Genomic DNA, 24,345 nt, shown 5'->3' on the forward strand with positions numbered 1-24,345 from the left:
CACCTCGCCTGTTTAAGGAGGTACTTGCTACTATTGGACCAAGTGTCCTTAACATTGTCAATAGTAGCCTCTCTTCTGGAATAGTTCCAGTAGAGTTTAAACATGCAGTGGTACGACCTCTACTTAAAAAACCCAGCCTCGACCCCTCTCTCCTCTCTAACTTCAGACCTATCTCTAATCTTCCATACATTTCCAAAATATTAGAGAAGGTTGTCTACAGTCAGTTGTTGCCCTTCTTAGAGGATAATGGTATCACTGAGCTGTTCCAGTCCGGTTTTAAAGCCCTCCACAGCACAGAGTCAGCGCTTCTAAAAGTTTTTAACGATATCCTCCTGTCCACTGATTCTGGTAAATATGTTGTCCTGGTGCTTTTAGATCTGTCTGCTGCGTTCCACACCGTCGACCACGCCACCTTAATCACTCGTCTTGAGAACTGTGTGGGCATTAAGGGCGCCGCCCTCAACTGGTTCCGGTCGTACCTAACCGACAGGAGTTTTTGTGTAAAAGTAGACAGTTTTATGTCGTCCACAGCTCCTTTACCACATGGGGTCCCCCAGGGCTCAATCCTTGCCCCAATTTTATTTGCGCTTTACCTTCTCCCCCTTGGTTCTATTTTTAGGAAGTACAGTATTGCATTTCATTTTTATGCCGATGATTGCCAGATTTATTTTCCCATGGCACAAAATAACACGGTTCAACGTCTTATTGACTGCCTGCACGACATCAAAGTCTGGCTTTCAGCTAACTTCCTGAGCCTAAATGAAGATAAAACAGAAGTTATGTTGTTCGGTCCAAGTCGCTCTCCCTCCCCCAACGTTGACCTCGGCACTCTGACCCCGTATCTCAGCGACTCTGTCACAAACCTGGGGGTAAAGTTTGACTCAGATTTTAAATTCGAAAAACAAATCAGCAGCGTCGTTCAAAAAAGCTTTTATCAATTACGCCAAATAGCGAAAGTGAAACCGCTTCTATCAAGACATGATCTTGAGAAATTAATCCACGCTTTTATCTCGACTCGTCTTGATTATTGTAATGCCCTGTATGTTGGCATTAGCCAGGCCTCCCTCGCCCGCCTGCAGCTCGTGCAGAACTCTGCTGCTCGTCTGCTAACACAGACCCGCAGACGTGAGCACATCACCCCTATTTTAGCGTCCCTTCACTGGCTCCCTGTGCGTTACCGAATACATTTTAAACTCCTTTTATTTGTTTTTAAATGTCTAAACAACCTCGCGCCAACCTATCTCTCCGACCTCCTTCAGCCTTACTGCCCCACCCGATCCTTAAGATCAGCCGATCAGCTGCTGTTGACGGTCCCTGACACAAGGCTGAAGCTTAGAGGTGACAGAGCTTTCGCCGTTGCTGCTCCCAAGCTCTGGAACGACCTACCCCTGAGTGTTAGACAAGCCTCCTCTCTTCCTGTTTTTAAATCTCTCTTAAAAACATACTTTTATTCCATGGCTTTTAACACTGAGTGATATCCATCCTGCAATGGCGCCCCATAATACACCTGCTGTGATCCTGTTTTTATGTTTTTATTAATTCTATTTTAATTATTTATTTTTTTATCGTGTTCTGTTTGTGTTGTGTTGTGTTTGCTCGGTACTCGTTTTATCTTTTAACCTGTTCATTGTACAGCACTTTGGCTACCCCTGTGGTAAATTTTAAATGTGCTCTATAAATAAAGTTGATTTGATTTGATTTGATCTAACATAAGCACTGGGGACGTTTGAATTGACTTCACCAATTAAACGGAGCCTGGCAGTCACATGGTGGCACTCAAATTACACACTGTAAAAAGTGGCATGGCGACAGACGAGTCAATGTTTACTTAAAAACGAAGAAAAATAACAGCTATGTCATTTGTGTCAGTAGAAATGTTCACATTTCAGCCTATAATAGTTCCATTTCTAACAAGAGAAAACATTTTGCGGTAAGTTGATGTTTTCTTATGTTTTAGCTGTGGATATGCTAACATTAAATTATTATAATGTCATAAGATACAGTAAAATGTGCATCTTTTGAAGTACATGCTGTAGTAGTGTGTCTGTGTCTGTTAGAGATGCGCGGATAGGCAATTTATTTCATCCGCAACCGCGTCAGAAAGTCGTCAACCATCCGCCATCCACCCGATGTAACGTTTGATCAGAACTGCACCCGCCCGCCATCCGCCCGATCTAATATAGATGATGCAAGGCATTAGTGAGCCTGCCAACTACTCCGGTTTTCCCGTAATTCGTACGGTTTTCATCAACCTATTCCGGGTTTTTCATTAATTAAAAAAAAAAAAAAGGGTGAAAACTACGCGAATTGCACCTTGTGCAGACAAGATTTTTCGATCGGACACGGAGGAATTAGGGATGCAAAAGACCACGTTGGGACAAAAAAACACAAGTCTAATGCCGTTGCTAGCGATACAAGTGGAAAACTTTCAACGTTTTTCGTCGCCCAAACAGATTCTTTGGATGTGATAAATGCCGAAGTTTTATTTACGGAGGCAATAATTGAGCATGGATTTCCAATCGCACTGGCTGATCACATGGGACAGTTAAATGTTTGTCATGCAACCTTTAAAAATCATTACGCGGTGATCGCGGTCCCAAAAATAAACTTTTCTTGCATGATAATGTCCAGAAAAATTCGCTTTATATTACTATAGAGTCCTTTTAACGAATGAGTTTGATGGTTTATTACAAACCTTAAATGAAAGAAGTCCTTTGTTCTCCTGCACCATGGCCTTGCTTCGTGTTTGGTGCGCACGCTTTATAACCTCACTGAGGTTATAAAGCTTTTGCCTGTTAAAGAAAGGAGACTGATCCAACGCAGCACAGACTTTCGCGTGCCACGCTGTCACGACCCAGACGCACACCAGTGCGCAATCATATGGGAGCCGCGCTAAGCGCACCTCCAAGCGCGTCTCGCTGCCGGCGACGGACGGGTATATGGGCCCGACGCTCCAGCGCCATCCATTTTCAGGGCTAGTTGATTCGGCAGGTGGGTTGTTACACACTCCTTAGCGGGTTCCGACTTCCATGGCCACCGTCCTGCTCTCTATATCAACCAGGGTGAGCCCCACCCCTTTCGTGAGCGCACTGCGCGCGGAGTGACCCCTGTTACGCGCCCCCGGCAACAGGGGTGGCGGGCAGGTAAGCTGCGCGGGCGGAGCGCGCGGAGTGACCCCTGTTACGAGCCCCCGGCCACGGGGGTGGCGGGCAGGTAAGCTGCTTACCTGCTGCGCGTGACGCCGGCCGCGGCGAAGGCGGACGAGGCGGGGTGTCGGTGCGGTGGGCGCGGTAGTGACCCTGGACGTGCGTCGGGCCCTTCTCGCGGATCGCCTCAGCTACGGCTCCCGGTGGGGCCCTCTCGGGGGAAGGGGCCTCGGTCCCGGACCCCGGCGAGGCGTCCCTTCTCCGCTCCGTAAAAGTGTCCATCTCTTTTCTTTTTTTTTCTTCTGTTGTGGCATATGCAGCAGGTGCCTGCTCGTTTTTCGTATGTGGGTAACAACATTTAACTATGTATATATATTTCCCAATTGGTTTAACTGCCACCCGCAAAAAAAAAAAAAAAAAAAATATATATATATATATATATATATATATCTAATTAATCCACCCGACCCGACCCGCGCGCGGATAAAATCTTATTTTTTTTAATTTCATCCGCCCGATCCACGGATAATCCGCGGACTCCGCGGTTGTGTCCGCAAACCGCGCATCTCTAGTGTCTGTCTCTCACACGCACACACAAACAAACTCCAACTACAGTTGTAGTGCAAGTAATATTAAAAAAAATAGTTACACAATAAAGTCTGGTACATTTTGTGGAACATGACTAGGTTGCATCATCAAAATGCATTATTGTTACAGAATTCAAATCCATTTGATAGGCCAAGTTAGAGGCAATTTTTACAGGTCAGATTGCCAAAAAAAAAGCAAAACCTTTTGTCGTCTTGTATCTCATAAGGGTTGTGAACAATAGGCAAAATTCCCCAAAAAGTGCAGTTCTCCTTCAAGCAGACACATTTTAGTAAGAAGTAGAACGCAGTGACCCAGGACTTGATGAGTTGGTCGACACGGGTTGTTGACATAAACAGTACCAATTAAACAGGTTCCACTGTAATTGAGTAAAGTTATTAGTTACTTTCCTTTTCTTACTTGAGTGAAGAATAAAAAAAGCTTACACCAGTTGGGACGTGTGGTGACTTGGGGAGGCCGAGTAGTGATAGTCGTGGTAGTTGTTGTCGTGGTGGTTAGTTGTTCCCGGGGTAGGTAGCTGGCAGAGAGGTGAGTCTGACGTAGTGGGCTTCTCCTCCCATGGTGGAGGTCGTACTGGTCTGGCGGTAACCAGTACTCGTACTCAATCCCTGGGTTTTTGTCTGTGGCCAAAACCTGCACACAAAGTTTGTATAGTCAGTAAGATGAAACAAGGCAAGGTTTTCCTTTTATAGACTGCAATAGACATCACATGTTGTGTGCTTTACTGTAATCAAATCAACTTTATTTATAAATGACCAGAAAAACGTTTTATAACTTTTCCACTGCAGAGAGGCCCTAAATTATTAACCTTACTCTTCATTTTAATCGTATTCAATAATTGTACGTCAAATGTTATGAACTCATGTGTTAATCACAAAGACTATTATTTATTTAATACATAATCCTTTCCACGATCAGGACGTGGAACTGTGGACCAGCTTTATACTCTCGGCAGGGTCCTTGAGGGTGCATGGGAGTTTGCCCAACCAGTCTACACGTGTTTTGTGGACTTGGAGAAGGCATTCGACCGTGTCCCTCGGGAAGTCCTGTGGGGAGTGCTCAGGGAGTACGGGGTATCGGACTGTCTGATTGTGGCAGTCCGCTCCCTGTATGCTCAGTGCCAGAGCTTGGTCCGCATTGCCGGCAGTAAGTCGGACACGTTTCCAGTGAGGGTTGGACTCCGCCAAGGCTGCCCTTTGTCACCGATTCTGTTCATAACTTTTATGGACAGAATTTCTAGGCGCAGTCAAGGCGTTGAGGGGATCTGGTTTGGTGGCTGCAGGATTAGGTCTCTGCTTTTTGCAGATGATGTGGTCCTGATGGCTTCATCTGGCCAGGATCTTCAGCTCTCGCTGGATCGGTTCGCAGCCGAGTGTGAAGCGACTGGGATGAGAATCAGCACCTCCAAGTCCGAGTCCATGGTTCTCGCCCGGAAAAGGGTGGAGTGCCATCTCCGGGTTGGGGAGGAGATCTTGCCCCAAGTGGAGGAGTTCAAGTACCTCGGAGTCTTGTTCACGAGTGAGGGAAGAGTGGATCGTGAGATCGACAGGCGGATCGGTGCGGCGTCTTCAGTAATGCGGACGCTGTATCGATCCGTTGTGGTGAAGAAGGAGCTGAGCCGGAAGGCAAAGCTCTCAATTTACCGGTCGATCTACGTTCCCATCCTCACCTATGGTCATCAATCAATCAATCAATCAATCAATGTTTATTTATATAGCCCTAAATCACAAGTGTCTCAAAGGGCTGCACAAGCCACAACGACATCCTCGGTATAGCCCACATAAGGGCAAGGAAAAACTCACCCCAGTGGGACGTCGATGTGAATGACTATGAAAAACCTTGGAGAGGACCGCATATGTGGGTAACCCCCCCCCTCTAGGGAGACCGAATGCAATGGATGTCGAGTGGGTCTAACATAATATTGTGAGAGTCCAGTCCATAGTGGATCCAGCATAACAGTAAGAGTCCAGTCCACAGTGGGGTCAGCAGGAAACCATCCCGAGCGGAGACGGGTCAGCAGCGCAGAGATGTTCCCAACCAATATACAGGCGAGCGGTCCACCCCGGGTCCCGACCCCGGACAGCCAGCACCCCATCCATGGCCAACGGATCTGTGTGTCTTCCCCTCCACAAGGGATAGGGGGGAGCAGAGGAGAAAAGAAAAGAAACGGCAGATCAACTGGTCTAAAAAAGGGGGGCTATTCAAAGGCTAGAGTATACAAATGAGTTTTGAGATGGGACTTAAATGTTTCTACTGAGGTAGCATCTCTAATTGTTACCGGGAGGGCATTCCATAGTGCTGGAGCCCGAATAGAAAACGCTCTATAGCCCGCAGACTTTTTTTGGGCTCTGGGAATCACTAATAAGCCGGAGTTCTTTGAACGCAGATTTCTTGCCGGGACATATGGTACAATACAATCGGTAAGATAGGCTGGAGCTAGACCGAGCTAGATCATGAGCTTTGGGTTATGACCGAAAGAACAAGATCACGGGTACAAGCGGCCGAAATGAGTTTCCTCCGCCGGGTGGCGGGGCTCTCCCTTAGAGATAGGGTGAGAAGCTCTGCCATCTGGGGGGAGCTGAAAGTAAAGCCGCTGCTCCTCCACATCGAGAGGAGCCAGATGAGGTGGTTCGGGCATCTGGTCAGGATGCCACCCGAACGCCTCCCTAGGGAGGTGTTTAGGGCACGTCCGACCGGTAGGAGGCCGCGGGGAAGACCCAGGACACGTTGGGAAGACTATGTCTCCCGGCTGGCCTGGGAACGCCTCGGGGTCCCACAGGAAGAGCTGGACAAAGTGGCTGAGGAGAGGGAAGTCTGGGCTTCCCTGCTTAGGCTGCTGCCCCCGCGACCCGACCTCGGATAAGCGGAAGAAGATGGATGGATGGATGGACATAATCCTTAGGCTTAGGTCAGGCTGATTATAAAAAGAAGTACAAACCAAATATACTGCTTAAGAAGGGACTCACAAATAACTGAAGAAAAATAAATTTACACACAATTATGTAAGAAACTTTTCGTTGACTTTAGCTCGAGACTTTTACTGTCTGAAATGGTCATTACTGCCATGAATGGTGGACAAATGTATTACAACTGAGTACTGCTGCGGCCCTTACGGACCCTAGCTATGAAACCGATATTTTTTGGCAGCCTTCTAGGGTTAAGAAACACTGAGTTGAAACATTTGTCATTTATCATTCAGTACTTAAATAATCATATAGTTGACCGTTTGTTGATGTTTCCACTTCATTGATCACTGATCTTGTTTTTAAAATTGTTGTTTGCCAAGGCTGCATTCACACTTCCTGGTTCATTACGCTAGTCCAGTTGCATTTAGTTAGAACATGATTGGTTGGGAACTTTTTCGGACATATTATGTGAAAAAACATAAATACTCCAAAACAAGACACTATCGGCTGGGTTGAATACTTTGTTGTTGTTTTTTATATCTTGTTATTATTAATAACTCAACTCAGATTGCGCAAAAAAATTCTAAAATATACTTTTATAGAGCGGTGTTGCCGTGGTGTGTAACAGTGGTCATCTCACGCTTGCCAGCAATGCATGAACCCAGGCTCGAACCCACACACAAATATTTTGTATGCTATTTGTTTATTCTTGAATTACAATTTTTTTTGTTGAATCACATTCTTAGCATGAGCATGTTAGCAGCATAAATGCCAAGAGTCTATATTTTATGTAGAGTCGTACCTCAACTTAAGAGTGCCCCAACTTAGAAGTATTTTGAATTGGAGCTGTTTCCAACCTAATTGTTATGCTTTAAGTTGCAAGCAAAAACTGGAGTTCCAAAAATCCTTGCCGTTAGTTAGTGTAGAAAATGCAACAGTGAAACTCGTAAGATCTGACCAAAACATCTGGGCTTACTCGCTAGCGTTAGCTGCAGTGGTGTCCAAACCTTTCGTCCGGGGGCCGAAAGCTGACTGCATGCAAAGTAACTATATGTATGTATATACAGTATATATATATATATATATATATATATATATATGTATGTATGTATGTATGTATGTATGTATGTACAGTGTTTCCCACAGGACAGGCATCTATTTGTGGTGGTGTGGTCAGGGGCTGGTGGCGGCAGCGGCGATGACCGAGAAGAACGCGGAGTTGGAATATAATTACAACATTTTATGTACATATTTATATACAGATTTGAACAATTAGTGATTCACTAAAATATATTTATTAATTGTGGTTCTTACAAAAAATATATCTTATAAAATATAAACGCTAAAATGTCTCTTAAAGCTCTGCCCCTTTAATTAGTGAATACTAAATAATTTAACTTTAGCCTACTACTACAACCATATTATTTACCAGCAACATGAAGTGAAACAGAGGCAGAGGTGTCCTGCCACAGTCAGTCAACCTCCTCCTCCTCCTCCTCCTCCTCCTGCTGCTGCTGAACAGGTCGCACCTGTGGTCCGGACTATAGGCCTACCTCCTCTCCAAGTCGAGCCCTTTTCGGCCGTTGAAAATATTTTTCTATACTCATCTGTGTGAAGGAGTGAACATCCAACATTAGAATGTATTACTAACGAGCAGAACCGCTCTATGTACAGTGCCGTCTAACCTTAAGTGGCAGCAGCTCAACACATGCAGGGTTCAACGTTAAGGTTTTTTCTACTTGCCCGACTTCTCAAATCTACTTGCCCCAATATTTTTACTTGTCCTGCCTAGGTTTTTTTCTGGCTGTGTAGTGCTCATGGCTTATATCTTACTAAAATCCTTCCCGTTGACTATTTACAACACTACACAGTATTTATTATTATTATTATCTATAATTACATTTAAATGGCATTGCATACATGTAAAATCAAATGCTATTTCACATTATTTGACCAGTAGCAGTTACACTCATCTGAACAGGTCAGCCACCTGTTTAAAGCCCGATCACAGTTGAAATCTTGAAATGAAGGGCCTTTAATGGCCAAAACATTAACCTGGACAACATTTTAACAGCTGGTTGGCTCAGATTTTATTATTTTCATTGCATTCAAATGCTGCAGTGGACAGTGGACAATTTAGCTTCAGTCCATGTGTGTTTATTGACAACATGGTTATAACCTGGACACGTTAGCTCGTCGGTATGAAAACACGTGACTGTTACTACGTGCGTCTGCCCCGGGCCACGAGTCAAACAGCGGCGGTGTTAATGAAGCAGCGTCAGGCTGCTCACCGTCAGTGAAATGCTCGGTGAAATCACGGATTAACGTTAAATATATGACGAGCCGCGAGCGATGCAGCTATAACCTATAACCTATAACCTGTATATATACACTATATGAGTGTATATATAGTGTATATTGTTACGTCTGCGGGGACGCGTAGCTGCGCTGGTGTGTTCCTTCCAAGGCAGAAGACAAGCAGGAGCGGCGTGCAGGTAAGATTTAAGTATATTTAATAAATAAAAGGCAGGACAAAAATACAAAACTGAGGACGTAGCAAGCGTGGAGCTAAACAAAAACCAAAATGTCACCAAGGGTGAAAAAAACGGGATTCTGGTCGGCAGAATAATATAAAGAGCGAGGAGCAAAAACAGGAGGACGTAAATGTTACCTATTGCAAATATTGACCCAGCCCTTACTGCTGGGTGACAAGAAACTATAAAGGGGAGTGATTAGCCAAAACACCTGGTGGAAACACTAATTGCAAAACTAAGACAGGTGAGGAGAATCAGTGCCCATGGAAACCAACAATAAACAGGGAAAGAGGGTGCACCCAGGAAACCGACTAAAACCAGAAACATAACCAACATAAATCATGCCATGATCCGGGTAACGGATCATGACAGTATATATATATAAATATGTATATATATATATATATATATATATATATATAATATAATATACATAATTAATAAATATTATAATTTGTTATTAAGACTGTGAAAATAGACCGATGTTTCTTTACTTCCGTGACAACCTCTTTAAAGCATACTTGCCAACCTTGAGACCTCCGAATTCAGGAGATTGGGAGGGGGTCGAGGTTGGCGGGGTTAAGGGAGGAGAAGTATATTTATAGCTAGAATTCAGTGAAATTCAAGTATTTTTTATATATATAAATAAAATAAATACTTGACTTTCAGTGAATTCTAGCTACACATATATATATATATATATATATATATATACATATAAATAAAATAAATACTTGAATTTCAGTGTTCATTTATTTACACATATACACACACATATTCATTGTTGTATTTGAAAGTGCAATGCTTTGCAGCCAGTAGCACAGCCTTTGAAGGAGCATAGGTATGGGCAGTGCAATATTCTGGGTTGGAGTCAATAACCAGGCGAGGTGATGAAGTTACGTCTCTTTACTTCATACTTCAGAACCGACTCCCACACCTGCAGTCAGGGTGTGCAATACAACGTAAACCGTTGGCCAACCAAAAAGTAACCACAGAACACTATACCCAACATTCACCAGGAGATGGCAACAAACAACTTAGATCACTCAATTACAGGCAGCATCTGTGAAATTTAATTTGCAGGAGAGGAGTGAGTTTAGGGTTGAATTGTCCATCCTCGTTCTACTCTGTCACTCGTCTTCGTCTCCTTCTTGTTGTGTAGTTGTGCACTCTCCAAAAGCCGTAGATGTTATAACGTGACTGGGCCGGCACGCTGTTTATATGGAGGAAAAGCGGACGTGACGACAGGCTGTCCTCACTCTGCACAGACCTGGAGGGGGCGTGTCTTAAGTCCGGTTGGAAATCGGGAGAAATTCGGGAGAATGGTTGTCCCGGGAGATTTTCGGGAGAGGCACTGAAATTTGGGAGTCCATCCATCCATCCATTTTCTACCGCTTATTCCCTTTGGGGTCGCTCCCGGAAAATTTGGGAGGGTTGGCAAGTATGCTTTAAAGTTTTTTAATTAATCAGAAACATCAAGCAGCTTAAATGTGCCAAACATGGTTAAGTGTGGAGAGTGTGATGATTCGTTGCCCGGATCATGTTTTGTTAGTGTAAGACTCCCTTAGTTCAGTTTCAGCACCCCTGGGTTTGTGTCTCTTGGTTGCCATGGGTGCTGATTGTTTTCACCTGCCTCTGATTAGTGTTCGGGACGCTCACCTGCTCCCGGGCACTAATCAGAGAGCTATTTATTCCTGCTTTTCGACACACTCAGTCTGGCTGTTTTGTTTGCGTTATACAACAAGTTACAATGGTATACCTCTTGATTCCTGTTTCTATGCTAAGCTTTTCCATAGCTTCCCGTGCTATCGGCGCGCTTGTTTTGTTTATTTGTAGTTCCTGTCTGATTTATGAAGAATAAATAATTTTCCTACCTGCACACTGCAGTTCCGTCTGCATCTTGGGGAAACGATCCGCGCATTAACATGCAACCCCACCGTAACAGCGAGAGTGTTTTTGCATTTTCCCATCATCCCTTTTAATCGATTTAAATCTGTGTAGTTTAGATTTTTTTTTTTATGCTGATTGTATATTTTTAATAATAGTTCAATGAGCATGTTGTTTTGTGTGACCATGTTGTGCTGGTTGAATTAGTTTTATCTGCACCATGACTAGGGAAGGTTGTTTGGATTAGGTCATACAAGTAAATGCACACACACAAGCATACACACATAGATGTCAATTAGTTACTTTTATTGGCCACCAGAGGGCAACAAAATGGCAGCTATTAGACCCCTGTCTATTTGTATATTGTATGAAAGCGCTCATTGAACTCGTGCCGTCTCACGGGCCAAATTGTAAATGTCGATGGGCCGCACTTGGCCCGTGGGCCGTAATTTGGACACCACTGGTTTACAGCTAGAGATGTGTCTAATTTTGTTTTCCAACCATGGATAATAATACAGTTAGAGTGGATGACAGTGTTGAGAAAAAGAAGCAGATCATATTCATTGATTAAAAAAAGAAATCATGTAAAACACGATCGAGTGTGTCGCCAACTTGGTGAAGCAATTGAGCGTAGCACTGCTAGTCTGCACCATACTGAAGCAGATGAGTCTATCACCAGCAAGAATGTTAAAATAATATCTAAACCAGAGGTCTTCAACAGGGGTCTGCAGGGGGCCTTAAGTTTGACACCTGGGCTTTAGGAGGTCTTACCATTAGACGTAAATCTTCCTGGGTTGGACCTGGGACTTCAAAGCTCTCCCAGGTGTCAGCTGACCGCCGATACAGAAGTTTGGTGCCAGCCACACTGTATTCCCCCGGGATGCTGATTTTCCAGTTACCGTTGATGACAAACTGGGCACGACCATTCTGGAGAGCTACATTCATAGAAAAAGGTTTTATTGCGTGTGAGTTGATCATGTCAACTTCATCAAATGTTCTGTATCAGTGGTTCACAACAAAGTAGGAAAGAGAAGGGATTTGGGGGCACTTTCAAGAACGAAATAAGCCAAATGACCATAAAAGGCAGTGGTCTCAACTCAGTGCTCAAAGGGATTTTCCATGACTTATAATGGAAACAAGGACTTCACCTGCTTTGATAGAGCTTTTAACATGTGTCCGCCTCAAGACCACAGTGTCCACTATTACTCAATCGGTTTTATTTTGGTCTCATAAACAAGATAAAAATAGAGGTCGATGGGTATGTTGCCTGGAAAACACACACAACATCCAGCAACCAGACAGGACTGTTGAGCCCTTTTTGTCTCTGGGGAGAGGAAGTAAAAGCAAGGCTAGGAAAAACTGATGTGACATGTTGGACTTCCAATTGTAGCCATTGAGCCGGTAACACGAAATTGATACGCACAAAAAGACCAGGTGGCCCGTGTGTGTGTGTGTCCGTGATCCTACCGAGATAATTCCTGCTGTTTTCCGTGACTCGGATGTGAGTGGCTCCAGCTGGTATCTTGGCTACTTCATTGTATCCAAAAGGTCCACCTGCCAACAGAACCACACACATACTCGTTAAAGGCTTGAATCACCTTTCAGTGCAAAGTAAAAAACGTTAACTTAAAAACCATAAATGTTAACTTAAAAAACGTTAATAACTTAAAAACCATAAAATGTGTAATGAAGGTGTTATAAACCATACTTAGTCCCCAACTATGTCAAAATAGCCCCGGACTTGTTCCATTCGTTTGTGCTGTTATGGTTTTTAAGTTATTAACGATTTTTAAGTTATTAACGTTTTATGGTTTTTAAGTTAACGTTTTATGGTTTTTAAGTTATTAACGTGTAATGAAGGTGTTATTAACCATACTTAGTCCCCAACTATGTCAAAATAGCCCCGGACTTGTTCCATTCGTTTGTGTTGTTGCGGTTTTTAAGTTATTAACGTTTTTTAAGTTAACGTTTTTTAAGTTATTACCATTTTATGGTTTTAAGTTATTAATGTTTTATGGTTTTGAAGTTATTAACGTGTAATGAAGGTGTTATTAACCATACTTAGTCCCCAACTATGTCAAAATAGCCCCGGACTTGTTCCATTCGTTTGTGCTGTTATGGTTTTTAAGTTATTAACGATTTTTAAGTTATTAACGTTTTATGGTTTTTAAGTTAACGTTTTATGGTTTTTAAGTTATTAACGTGTAATGAAGGTGTTATTAACCATACTTAGTCCCCAACTATGTCAAAATAGCCCCGGACTTGTTCCATTCGTTTGTGTTGTTACGGTTTTTAAGTTATTAACGTTTTTTAAGTTAACGTTTTTTAAGTTATTACCATTTTATGGTTTTAAGTTATTAATGTTTTATGGTTTTGAAGTTATTAACGTGTAATGAAGGTGTTATTAACCATACTTAGTCCCCAACTATGTCAAAATAGCCCCGGACTTGTTCCATTCGTTTGTGCTGTTATGGTTTTTAAGTTATTAACGATTTTTAAGTTATTAACGTTTTATGGTTTTTAAGTTAACGTTTTATGGTTTTTAAGTTATTAACGTGTAATGAAGGTGTTATTAACCATACTTAGTCCCCAACTATGTCAAAATAGCCCCGGACTTGTTCCATTCGTTTGTGCTGTTATGGTTTTTAAGTTATTAACGATTTTTAAGTTATTAACGTTTTATGGTTTTTAAGTTAACGTTTTATGGTTTTTAAGTTATTAACGTGTAATGAAGGTGTTATTAACCATACTTAGTCCCCAACTATGTCAAAATAGCCCCGGACGTGTTCCATTTGTGTGTGTTGTTACGGTTTTTAAGTTAACGTTTTTTAAGTTAACGTTTTTTAAGTTATTACCATTTTATGGTTTTAAGTTATTAATGTTTTATGGTTTTGAAGTTATTAACGTGTAATGAAGGTGTTATTAACCATACTTAGTCCCCAACTACGTCAAAATAGCCCCGGACTTGTTCAATTTGTTTGTACTGTTACGGTTTTTAAGTTATTAACGTTTTAAGTTATTAACGTTTTTGAAGTTTTTAACGTTTTTTAAGTTATTAACGTTTTATGGTTTTTAAGTTATTAACGTGTAATGAACAGAAATAACAAGACCAGAGCATCCAACTTACTTATCACCAGTGTTGGGACTAACGCGTTACAAAGTAACGCGTTACTGTAACGCCGTTAGTTTCGGCGGTAACTAGTAATCTAACGCGTTATTTTTTTATATTCAGTAACTCCGTTACCGTTACTACATGATGCGTTACTGCGTTATTTTACGTTACTTTTTATGTAGTATAAAGTGTGTTTTATCGGAGGGCTGCTGTGTCATTCTGATTCTTCTTGTGTCACAAGCCGGAGAAGAGAGAGAGACATGCGCTCTGTGTGGGTGTGTCGGAGTGTGAGTGTGGGGAGCGAGGGGGGGGGGGGGGGGGCGTGTCTGATCATGGCGGAGCCAGAAGTCGAGTTTGCTAACATGGAGATATTTTCACTACTTTTCTTTTGTCGAGCACAAAGAAAATAACATTTTAGTTAAATGTAAATTGTGCTTTGGATCAAAGATGCCATCTACTGCCTAAAACAGCAATTCAAATCTGCTGAAACAAGCTACATAGCAACATGCTTCGACGAAGCTAGTAAAGAGAGACAGAGACTCTGATGCCACTTCACCTCCACCACCACCACCATTCACCGCTGAAGGTACACACTCTGTCAATCAATGTTCCCTCTAATTGTTCATGTGTGAGCAAACGCAAAAAGTCCCTGAGCATTGAGTGGAGTCCATGTGAGCAACTTTAGACGTGCACACTGTGGCTACACCAGCAGCACACTTGTCCCAAACCTCACTAAATAACAACTTACATCTCCATCCATCCATCCATTTTCTACCGCTTGTCCCTTTCGGGGTCGCTGGAGCCTATCTCAGCTGCATTCGGGCGGAAGGCAGGGTACACCCTGGACAAGTCCCCACCTCATCACAGGGCCAACACAGATAGACAGACAACATTCTCTTATTATTATAATCAAATGACAGCAGTCATTTCCATTTCTAATATAAGTGTTTAGGCCCACTTATAATGACAATAACAAAAAATATTGTTTTTCATGAACTGTGTACTTGTATTGTTTGTCTGGGTGGAGGTCCTGCTTTGGAAATAATTTGTACCCCTTTCAGACATTGCATTTAGTTCCCATTAAAACATTCACATGTTGCACAATGAGATGTAAGCAGGGGATCATGTGTACATTCCTGCAACTTCCTGTTTGTAAAAAATATATTTTTATTAGTATTTATTTAATATACTAACAGCATTTAATGATTAATATTTATAAATTAAGATTCCTAATAAATGACACTAGAATAAGCACACATTTGATTGGTAAATCATAGTGTAACAACCTGGAATGACACTTTATGTGTGGTGTTGGAGTTGTCCGACTTTTTGTGTGGCTGTAAACGCATCACTGGCTAAGTGCCATATGTGCAAGTGTTGGCGCACGTGAGAGAGCGAGCGGCTGCTGTTGATATAACAAAGTTGCTTTTGGTCTGGTTTGTACTGCAGAAAATGACCAGTTTTGCTAGATATCATTTTTTTTACTAATGTTTTGGTGATGTGTTTATGGCCGACAGTAAAGAGTTTTGCTCAGTAAAGTGTTGGATGGAATTCATGTCCTCAAAGCGTCTCGACAGACGTTACAATATTTGAACAATGATGACGAAAACGGTTTTCTCTGTCGTGTCCGTGTCGTGTCGAAAATTGTTATGCGCTTATTTTTTTATTTGATTTTGTGCATGGCATAGATTTGCCGTGCGCAGAGGACGCTTGAGCAGTGCGCAATTGCACATGCGCGCTCCTGAGAGGGAACGTTGCTGTCAATTCTCTTATATACTCTTTCATTCTAGACTTCTAGAGTGTTTGATTATCACATCACTCTAAATGTATAGACTATAAAGTTCACAAACATAAAGAGGGATCCTAGTGGGCCAGGCCAATCTTTCCTTATCTCTAAACTAAAACTGGGGAAATGTGTAGAGTGTTCTGGGTTTCAGACATGATTTTGTATAAGAATTACTTGAGGAAGAAAATGCCTGGTTAGACTTTGTGTATGTAGTGTGTGCCTTTCTTGGTTTACATCTATGCTGTTATTATGCTGTTTGTTACTTATGTATGTTATGTTGCAGCTATTTAAAATAGTTTTGTCAATTTGTTCTGGCCAGAAACACATTGGCCTTTGTGTGTTGTATGTAGACCACATGGCTTAGCAGAGTTGAGTGATGCAAATGCATGTCAAGTTGATCAACAGATTGTATTATTCTCCAGTGCAATAACAGTACTGAAATGAAGGCTAAAAGGGCATTAATTGGAGCTTTAAAAAAGAAGGAAAAAAGAAGTAACTAAATAGTTACTTTTCACAGTAACGCATTACTTTTTGGTGTAAGTAACTGAGTTAGTAACTGAGTTACTTTTGAAATGAAGTAACTAGTAACTGTAACTAGTTACTGCTTTTCAGTAACTAACCCAACACTGCTTATCACTTCCTTGAGGATTTTTCAATGTCTGAGCAAAGAGAGCAGTCTACCTGTCTAAGCTTTTAACCACAAACTTCTTTATCTCATACATGTAGGTAATCAATGTCATTGTAGAAAGTTTTTGCTTAATTATTTTTATTTTTATTCTGAAAAGACATAACTTTTCTCTGCACACAACCATCAAACAAATGCTCAGGAACACTCGGGAAACCTCTACCCATTAAAGTCATGTTTAAAAAAAAAAAAAACACACAGGTAAATTAACACAGTTGCACTGCAGTTTGCGGTCAGGTTTTCCCCCTGGACTGGAAAATATTTCTTTTCATTATTTTATTTTTTCTGAAAAATCTCCTCTATTTTCAAATGCAAATATTTTCATATGTGGAACAAAACAGAAGCTTTCCTGGCTACCAGAATGTTAACCAGGCTAGCAGGGATACCTGCTTTAAAGACATAATATTTTAAAAGATTATATAAACAAGTGTTTAGAAAGACATAAAGAAAAACATTAATTTTTATTCCATCAACTTTCTTCTGGGAATCCTTCCACTAATTTCTTTACAGACACAGTACATGTTATTCTATTCTGTGTTATATGAGTTTTATGTTGCACGATTGCACCAAGTAACATTCCTAGTTTGTGAACCCGTTCTCCAATGTTCCCTCTAAGCTGCGCGCTTGAGCAATCGCGCACTGCTCGCACATTCTCAGCGCAAAAGAAAATCCATGCAGCGCATAAAATAAAATTCAACATAAACATATTCATTAATATCTAATATTAGTCCTAATCTTATCTAATCAATTAAACCAATAATAATTAAAGCTGCAAGCAGCGTTGGTCGGGCCCGCGTATTTGGCAGGTGCTAGTCCTAAGTGTCCCAATACTTTTGTCTACTTGTAGTCTGAAGTGTCCCAAGACTTTTGTCTAGTGTACCTACCTTGTCTGCATTGTGTGGGCACGTTGGTGCTTCCTGCTTTTGAGCAGCCATCTTAAAAAAACAGCACCGCAGGAGCATCAGTGCAGCGGGTCTTTGAAGGGTCATAAAATCAAAACCGGAGCAGGTATCACAACTCTTTCACCTCTTTTAATCAGAAGGGTTCAATCTCTCTCCTGTGTTAGTTTGAAGCCGAAACAACAAACGCGCTCAGAGGAGATAATGTTTGAAGAAAGGTGACGGTTTTTTACAAAAATGTTGTTTTGAAGGGGGAATAGCAAACTTCCTGTTGATTTTTGCTGGGGGTTGTCAATTTATGAAATGTAGGTCTAAGTGAGACCTACGGAGAGGTTTTTGTTTCATGTCTCTCCGACCTTCCCAGTGGGAGTTACAGGCAGTTTTGTAATTGTTTTCTTCCGAGGAGCAGTTTTTTCTCCGTTTTATTCAAAAAATTCTGTAGAGCGCAATTGTTGAATTTGGGGTTAGGTTTTTTCATTAGATCACAGTTTTTGCCAGTCCTGATGTGTGCGTTCAGTTTGGTGAGTTTTGAAGCATGTTAAGGGGGTCAAATTACAGCTGAAAGAGACAAAAGTGACTGATTTTACTAAAATTTAGTGTTGAAGGGGGAATAGCAAACTTCCTGTAGATTTTTGGCCGAGAAAATAAATTAATACAATTTAAGTCTAAGTGAGACCTACATAGAGGTTTTTGTTTCATGTCTCTGCGACATTCGTACGGGGAGTTAGAACAAGTTTACTTGGTAGGGGGCGCTAGAGCGCAATTTTGAGTTTTGGGGTTTGGTATTTTTACCAAAGAGTTTTGTTCGAGTTTTTTTATGTGTGCGTCAAATTTGGTGAGTTTTGAAGCATGTTAAGGGGGTCAAAGTAGTGCGCAAAGCTGCGGAAGAATAATAATAACTAGTCCTAAGTGTCCCAATACTTTTGTCTACTTGTAGTCTGAAGTGTCCCAAGACTTTTGTCTAGTGTACCTACCTTGTCTGCATTGTGTGGGCACGTTGGTGCTTCCTGCTTTTGAGCAGCCATCTTAAAAAAACAGCACCGCAGGAGCATCAGTGCAGCGGGTCTTTGAAGGGTCATAAAATCAAAACCGGAGCAGGTATCACAACTCTTTCACCAACTTTTAATCAGAAGGGTTCAATCTCTCTCCTGTGTTAGTTTGAAGGCGAAACAACAAACGCGCTCAGAGGAGATAATGTTTGAAGAAAGGGGACGGGTTTTTACAAAAATGTTGTGTTGAAGGGGGAATAGCAAACTTCCTGTTGATTTTTGTTGGGGGTTGTCAATTTATGAAATGTAGGTCTAAGTGAGACCTACATAGAGGTATTTGTTTCCTTCCCAGTGGGAGTAACAGGCAGTTTTGTAATTTTTTTTTATCAGTTTTATTCAAAAATTGCTGTAGAGCACAATTTTTAGATTTGAGGTTAGGTTTTTTTTATTAGATCACAGTTTTAGCCAGTCCTGATGTGTGTGTTCAGTTCGGTGAGTTTTGAAGCATGTTAAGGGGGTCAAATTACAGCTCAAAGAGGCAAAAGTGACTTTTTTTAGTACTTTTTTGTCTTGAAGGGGGAATTGCCAACTTCCTGTAGGTTTTAGCCCGACAATGTACGATTATGAAAGGTAGATGTAAGTCAGACCTACATACAGGTTTTTGTTTCATGTCTCTCCGACCTTTGTAGTGGGAGTTACAGGCAGTCTAGTTTTGTTTTCTTCCTAGGGGGCGCTAGAGCGCAATTTTGAGTTTTGGGGTTTGGTTTTTTTATTAAAAGGCAATTTTCGCAGGTCCTGATGTGTGGGTCAAATATGGTGAGTTTTGAAGCATGTTAAGTGGGTCAAATTAGTGCTCAAAGAGGCGGCGGAAGAATAAAGAAAGAATAAAGAATAATAATAATTAAAGCTGCAAGCAGCGATGGACGGGACCGACTTTGACGGCACATAAAATCCAAACCGGAGCAGTAATTAAAACTCTTTGGTCAACTTTTAATCAGAAGGGTTCAGTCTCTCTCCTGTGCTAGTTTGAAGCCGACACGACAAACGCGCTCAGAGGAGATAATGTTTGAAAAAAGGTGACCAGTTTTTACAAAACCTTTGTTTTGAAGGGGGAATTGCAAACTTCTTTTTGATTTTTGAGGGGGGTTGTCAATATATGAAATGTAGGTCTAAGTGAGACCTACATAGAGGGTTTTGTTTCATGTCTCTAAGGCATTCTACTGGAAGTTACAGGCAGTTTTGTGTGAGTTTTCTTCCTAGGAGCAGTTTTGTCTGTGTTTTTTCCTAGGGGGCGCTAGAGCGCAATTTTGAGTTTTGGGGTTTGGTTTTTTTTTTATTGGATCGCAATTTTTGCCAGTCCTGATGTGTGTGTCAAATATGGTGAGTTTTGAAGCATGTTAAGGGGGTCAAATTACAGCTCAAAGAGGCGGCGGAATAATAATAATAATAAAACGCACGAAATACAATAGGGTCCTCTGTCCCAAAGGGACATTGCGGTCCCTAATAATAAAACCTTAGAAAAACAATAGGTCCTTATGTCCCTTCGGGAGTCCTTTTGCAATGGGCCATTGCGGGCCCTAATAATAATAATAATTTTGGTTTTCTGTACCATTTTGCAACGTAACTCAGTGAGTGACAGGTGTCCAGCCAATGATACGATTCGGTTCACTTACGCTACACAGCCAATCATAGCATTGACACTATTGAAATTGACAATAGCATTAACAATTTGACAGTGCTTGCATATGAACCCCGCCCATTCGCGCCGTGCAGGTTAGCTAGCTAACAACAGTGCAGCCGAGTTACGAGACGCAAATGCTAACCCCTTATCATGGCGAAACGAACGGGCAGCGACCAAGCCATTGTAAAAAAGAAATGCGGTTCTTTTAAGATGGAATGGCTGTCGGAGTATGTTCAAATAGAAGAACAAGCGGTGAAACTGGGTGAGATTTTTTCTTTTTCGAGTGAGAAGGGTCTACTCTGCAAAACATGCCGCGAAGCTAAAGTAGCAAATTAGTTTTCCGAGGGAAAAATGTGGACTGAATGGAAGTTACCGGTACCTCAAGCGTCACATTCAGCAGAAAAGTCATTTGAAAGCTGTTGGAATTGTACGAAGACTGAAGATGGGACAGGGGATTGGCACATTATTGCGGGAAAACGCAAAAGACAGAGAGAAAAGGAACGAGCATCATGCGACCCCAGTAAGCTTTACACTTTGGCCCTGACCGACCCTGACGCCCCCAGTAGGAAAAACGCCAAATTCAGGTAAGTTATTAAACCAGTGGTTCTTAACAGAGGTGGGACCAAGTCATTGTTTTGCAAGTCACAAGTAAGTCTCAAGTCTTTGCCCTCAAGTCCGAGTCAAGTCCCGAGTCAAGACAGGCAAGCCCCGAGTCAAGTCCAAAGTCAAGACTGGAAAGTCTGAAGTCAAGTCCTAAGTCCTGCATTTTGAGTTTCGAGTCCTTTCAAGTCCTTTTAACCACAGACTAATATATTAACACAGATTGTGTATGCTTTTCAAACGCTGTATTTATTTATTAAAACAAGTGCATTTTAAATTGCAGGAAAGAAAATTGTGCTGACATTGCACTTTATAATAGCACTATTAACCAGTCATTTTAAACATTAACTCATTCCTTTACAGAACAAACAAAGTGCAAATGTACTTATTTGTACAAAAGTGTTAACATTGAAAAAACATGACATATACGTGAACATAACAAAAAAGTTGTACTTTTTATATGTCAGGGCCCTATGCTGCATTGCATTTGCAAAAGACCAAATTAGCCAAGAGTCTGTCAGTCATTTGTGCACGATGGGGGCGTAGTATGATGCCACCATGGCTGAAAACTCGCTCCACTGGAGCACTGGAGGCAGGCACTGCCAAGACTCTCATGGCCACTCGGAACAGTGAAGGAAGAGTCTTCATGTTCAATGCCCAGAACAAAAGGGGGGAGAGAGTTGTTTTGGGTTGGTGCACTACTTGTAAGTGTATCTTGTGTTTTTTATGTTGATTTAATTAAAAAAAGATTAAAAAATTTTTTTCTTGTGCGGCCCGATACCAATCGATCCACGGACCAGTACCGGGCCGCGGCCCGGTGGTTGGGGACCACTGAGGTAAACAACCAACAGTATGTCAGAAAGCTAGCTAAAACGGTACACATATTCATAATATAGTATACATTTTAACTGACCTTTATTTGACTATTTTTGTCTTTTTTTAGGTGGCTAAAATACGCGGTGCTGCTGACCGCCGTCTAACGTTACGTGTGATATATTGACTAACGTAACCCTGCTTAAATTAATCACTGAACAAAAAGTATGAATAAGGTAGTGAACTGCAACAGATTCCCGTGTTTGCAATAACGTTATAACGTTAGCAGTGAGTTTACAGCCTCACTGATTTAACTACACAGCAAATAAAAGTCACGTTACTTAGCCAATAAACGTTATCTTACATTCAAAACTTACCGTTCTTTGTGCAACTTCAAATGCCGGACGAAGTTGGAAGTTGTTGCCTTTCCATCAGTAATTTTGGAACCGCATGTGTTGCATACTGCAAACCGTTTTGTGTTGACCACCTCGTAATTTTTATACCCAAACAAAATTATTTTAGGTATCATTTTTTGTTCACTGGCGTGTGGTTTGGACATGTCTTCTTCGTTGGTTGTCCTGCAATTTGATTGGATGAATGCTGTGTGATGAAAACAAAGTAGATCTAATTTGATTGGCTGTTGTACTGAGACCACACCAGCTGACACACGCAACGCTGATAGACAAGTACACAATGAAAAATACGGAGCGCTCCCGAATAACTTTTTCATCTTTGGGTTTTGGGGAAAGTAGCAAGTCATGTCAAGTCATGTCAATTCAAAAGGCTCAAGTCCAAGTGAAGTCACAAGTCATTGATGTTAAAGTCTAAGTCGAGTTGCAAGTCTTTTTACATTTTGTCAAGTCGAGTCTAAAGTCATCAAATTCATGACTCGAGTCTGACTCGAGTCCAAGTCATGTGACTCGAGTCCACACCTCTGGTTCTTAACCTTGTTGGACGTACCGAACCCCACCAGTTTCATATGCGCATTCACCGAACCCTTCTTTAGTGAAAAATAAAATGTTTTTTTTCTTAATTTATAAATATTAACCATGAAATAATATTATCTTAAAGAAACACTAATAAAGATATATTTTATAAACAGACAGTGACATGAATGTACACATGATCCCATGTTTACATCTCATTGTGCAACATGTGAATGTTTTAGTGGGAACTAAATGCAATATCGGAAAGGGGTACAAATTATTTCCAAAGCAGGACCCCCACCTAGACATACAATACTAGTACACAGCTCATGAAAAACAATATGTTGTGTTACTGTCATTGTAAGAGGGCCAAAACACTTGTATTACAAAATAATCCCATGGAAATGACTGCTGTCATTTGATTATAATAATCAAACATTTAACTTGTTATTTAGTCAGGTTTGGGACAGGTGTGCTGCTGGTGTGGCCACAGTGTGACGTCGCTCACATGTGCTCCACTGAATGCTCAAGGAGTTTTTGCGTTTGCTCACGCATATGGAAAATTAGAGGGAACATTGCCGTTTTAAAACAATGGCAATAAAAACAATTCTGATTTTGATTCTGATTCAATATAGACAGTTCAAAATACGGAAAATAGCGAAAAATACGGGATTTTTTATCACCACTAATTTTTAAAAATGTAGTAGAATCCCTAACCAGGACTTAATCTCATGTGCCTTGCAACACGAGGCAGCATCACAATCCACTGAACTATCTAATCTAACCCACGTAAATGGCGTTCAGCAAGCTTAACGAGGACCCTTTGTACAGTGTTCGCTCGCCACTTTGCGGTTGACTTTCTGCGGTCTCAGTGCATGGTGGTTTCAAAACTTGTGTATAGGTATTTTATATAAACGTATTATAACATCTATTTGAGCATCTAACCGGAAAGCTGACGTAATTCCTGAATGCAAGGATTACTAGCTTTCTGCTTGCAGCTGCAGATGGAGGCTTGAGTGTTTTTGTTGGTGAGCGCATCTCCTCTTTGTTTAAAGGGGCCCTATTATGCAAAAACAATGTTTCTTACCTATTGGTGCCTGCTAGAGTGTATTTGGGATCTGCATAAATCAAACCGGGGAGCCATTGCAAAGATATTTATAAAATAAACTTGCCTTTCTTCCAACTTCCGCTCAATGGGCTGTTTGGAATTTGCTCCTTTTGTGACGTTTTTGCCGTGTGTGATGTCAGCGGATTATCCAAATATGGTAGAACTGTAATCAGAGCGCCTTGCGCGCATCTGCCGTTGTAGTCCGCGCTGTAGCCAATAAACCATTATTTTTTTGCTATTCTCTTGTTGTGGCGCAGACTGGCTCGTACATGCACAAGCATCCTCTGCTGCTGCCATTTCTAAAACATACCGTATTTTCCGCACTATAAGGCGCACCGGATTATTAGCCGCACCTTCAATGAATGGCATATTTCAAAACTTTGTCCACCTATAAGCCGCCCCGGACTATAAGCCGCGCCTACGCTGCGCTAAAGGGAATGTCAAAAAAACAGTCAGATAGGTCAGTCAAACTTTAATAATATATTAAAAACCAGCGTTCTAACAACTCTGTCCCAAAATGTACGCAAATGTGCAATCACAAACATAGTAAAATTCAAAATAGTGCAGAGCAATAGCAACATAATGTTGCTCGAACGTTAATGTCACAACACACAAAATAAACATAGCGCTCACCTTCTGAAGTTATTCTTCATTCGTAAATCCTTCG

The 24,345-nt window shown here is 41.5% G+C and overlaps 1 protein-coding gene across 4 annotated transcripts in view; it reads right to left on the reverse strand.

Annotated features, from left to right (window-relative positions):
* adamtsl5 (ADAMTS like 5) overlaps window positions 1–24,345 on the reverse strand; it is a 201,009-nt gene that overhangs the window by 25,979 nt on the left and 150,685 nt on the right. For all 4 annotated transcript variants that reach the window (XM_061975081.2, XM_061975078.2, XM_061975077.2 and 1 more), the window contains 3 exons: window positions 12,547–12,633; window positions 11,851–12,014; window positions 4,178–4,385 (listed from right to left, as the gene is read on the reverse strand). In XM_061975081.2, the coding sequence (XP_061831065.1) occupies window positions 4,178–4,385; window positions 11,851–12,014; window positions 12,547–12,633 (459 nt within the window). The remainder of the gene's footprint in view (window positions 1–4,177; window positions 4,386–11,850; window positions 12,015–12,546; window positions 12,634–24,345) is intronic.

The sequence above is a fragment of the Nerophis lumbriciformis genome, linkage group LG15 (genome assembly GCF_033978685.3).
Source record: "Nerophis lumbriciformis linkage group LG15, RoL_Nlum_v2.1, whole genome shotgun sequence".
Lineage (NCBI taxonomy): Eukaryota > Metazoa > Chordata > Actinopteri > Syngnathiformes > Syngnathidae > Nerophis > Nerophis lumbriciformis.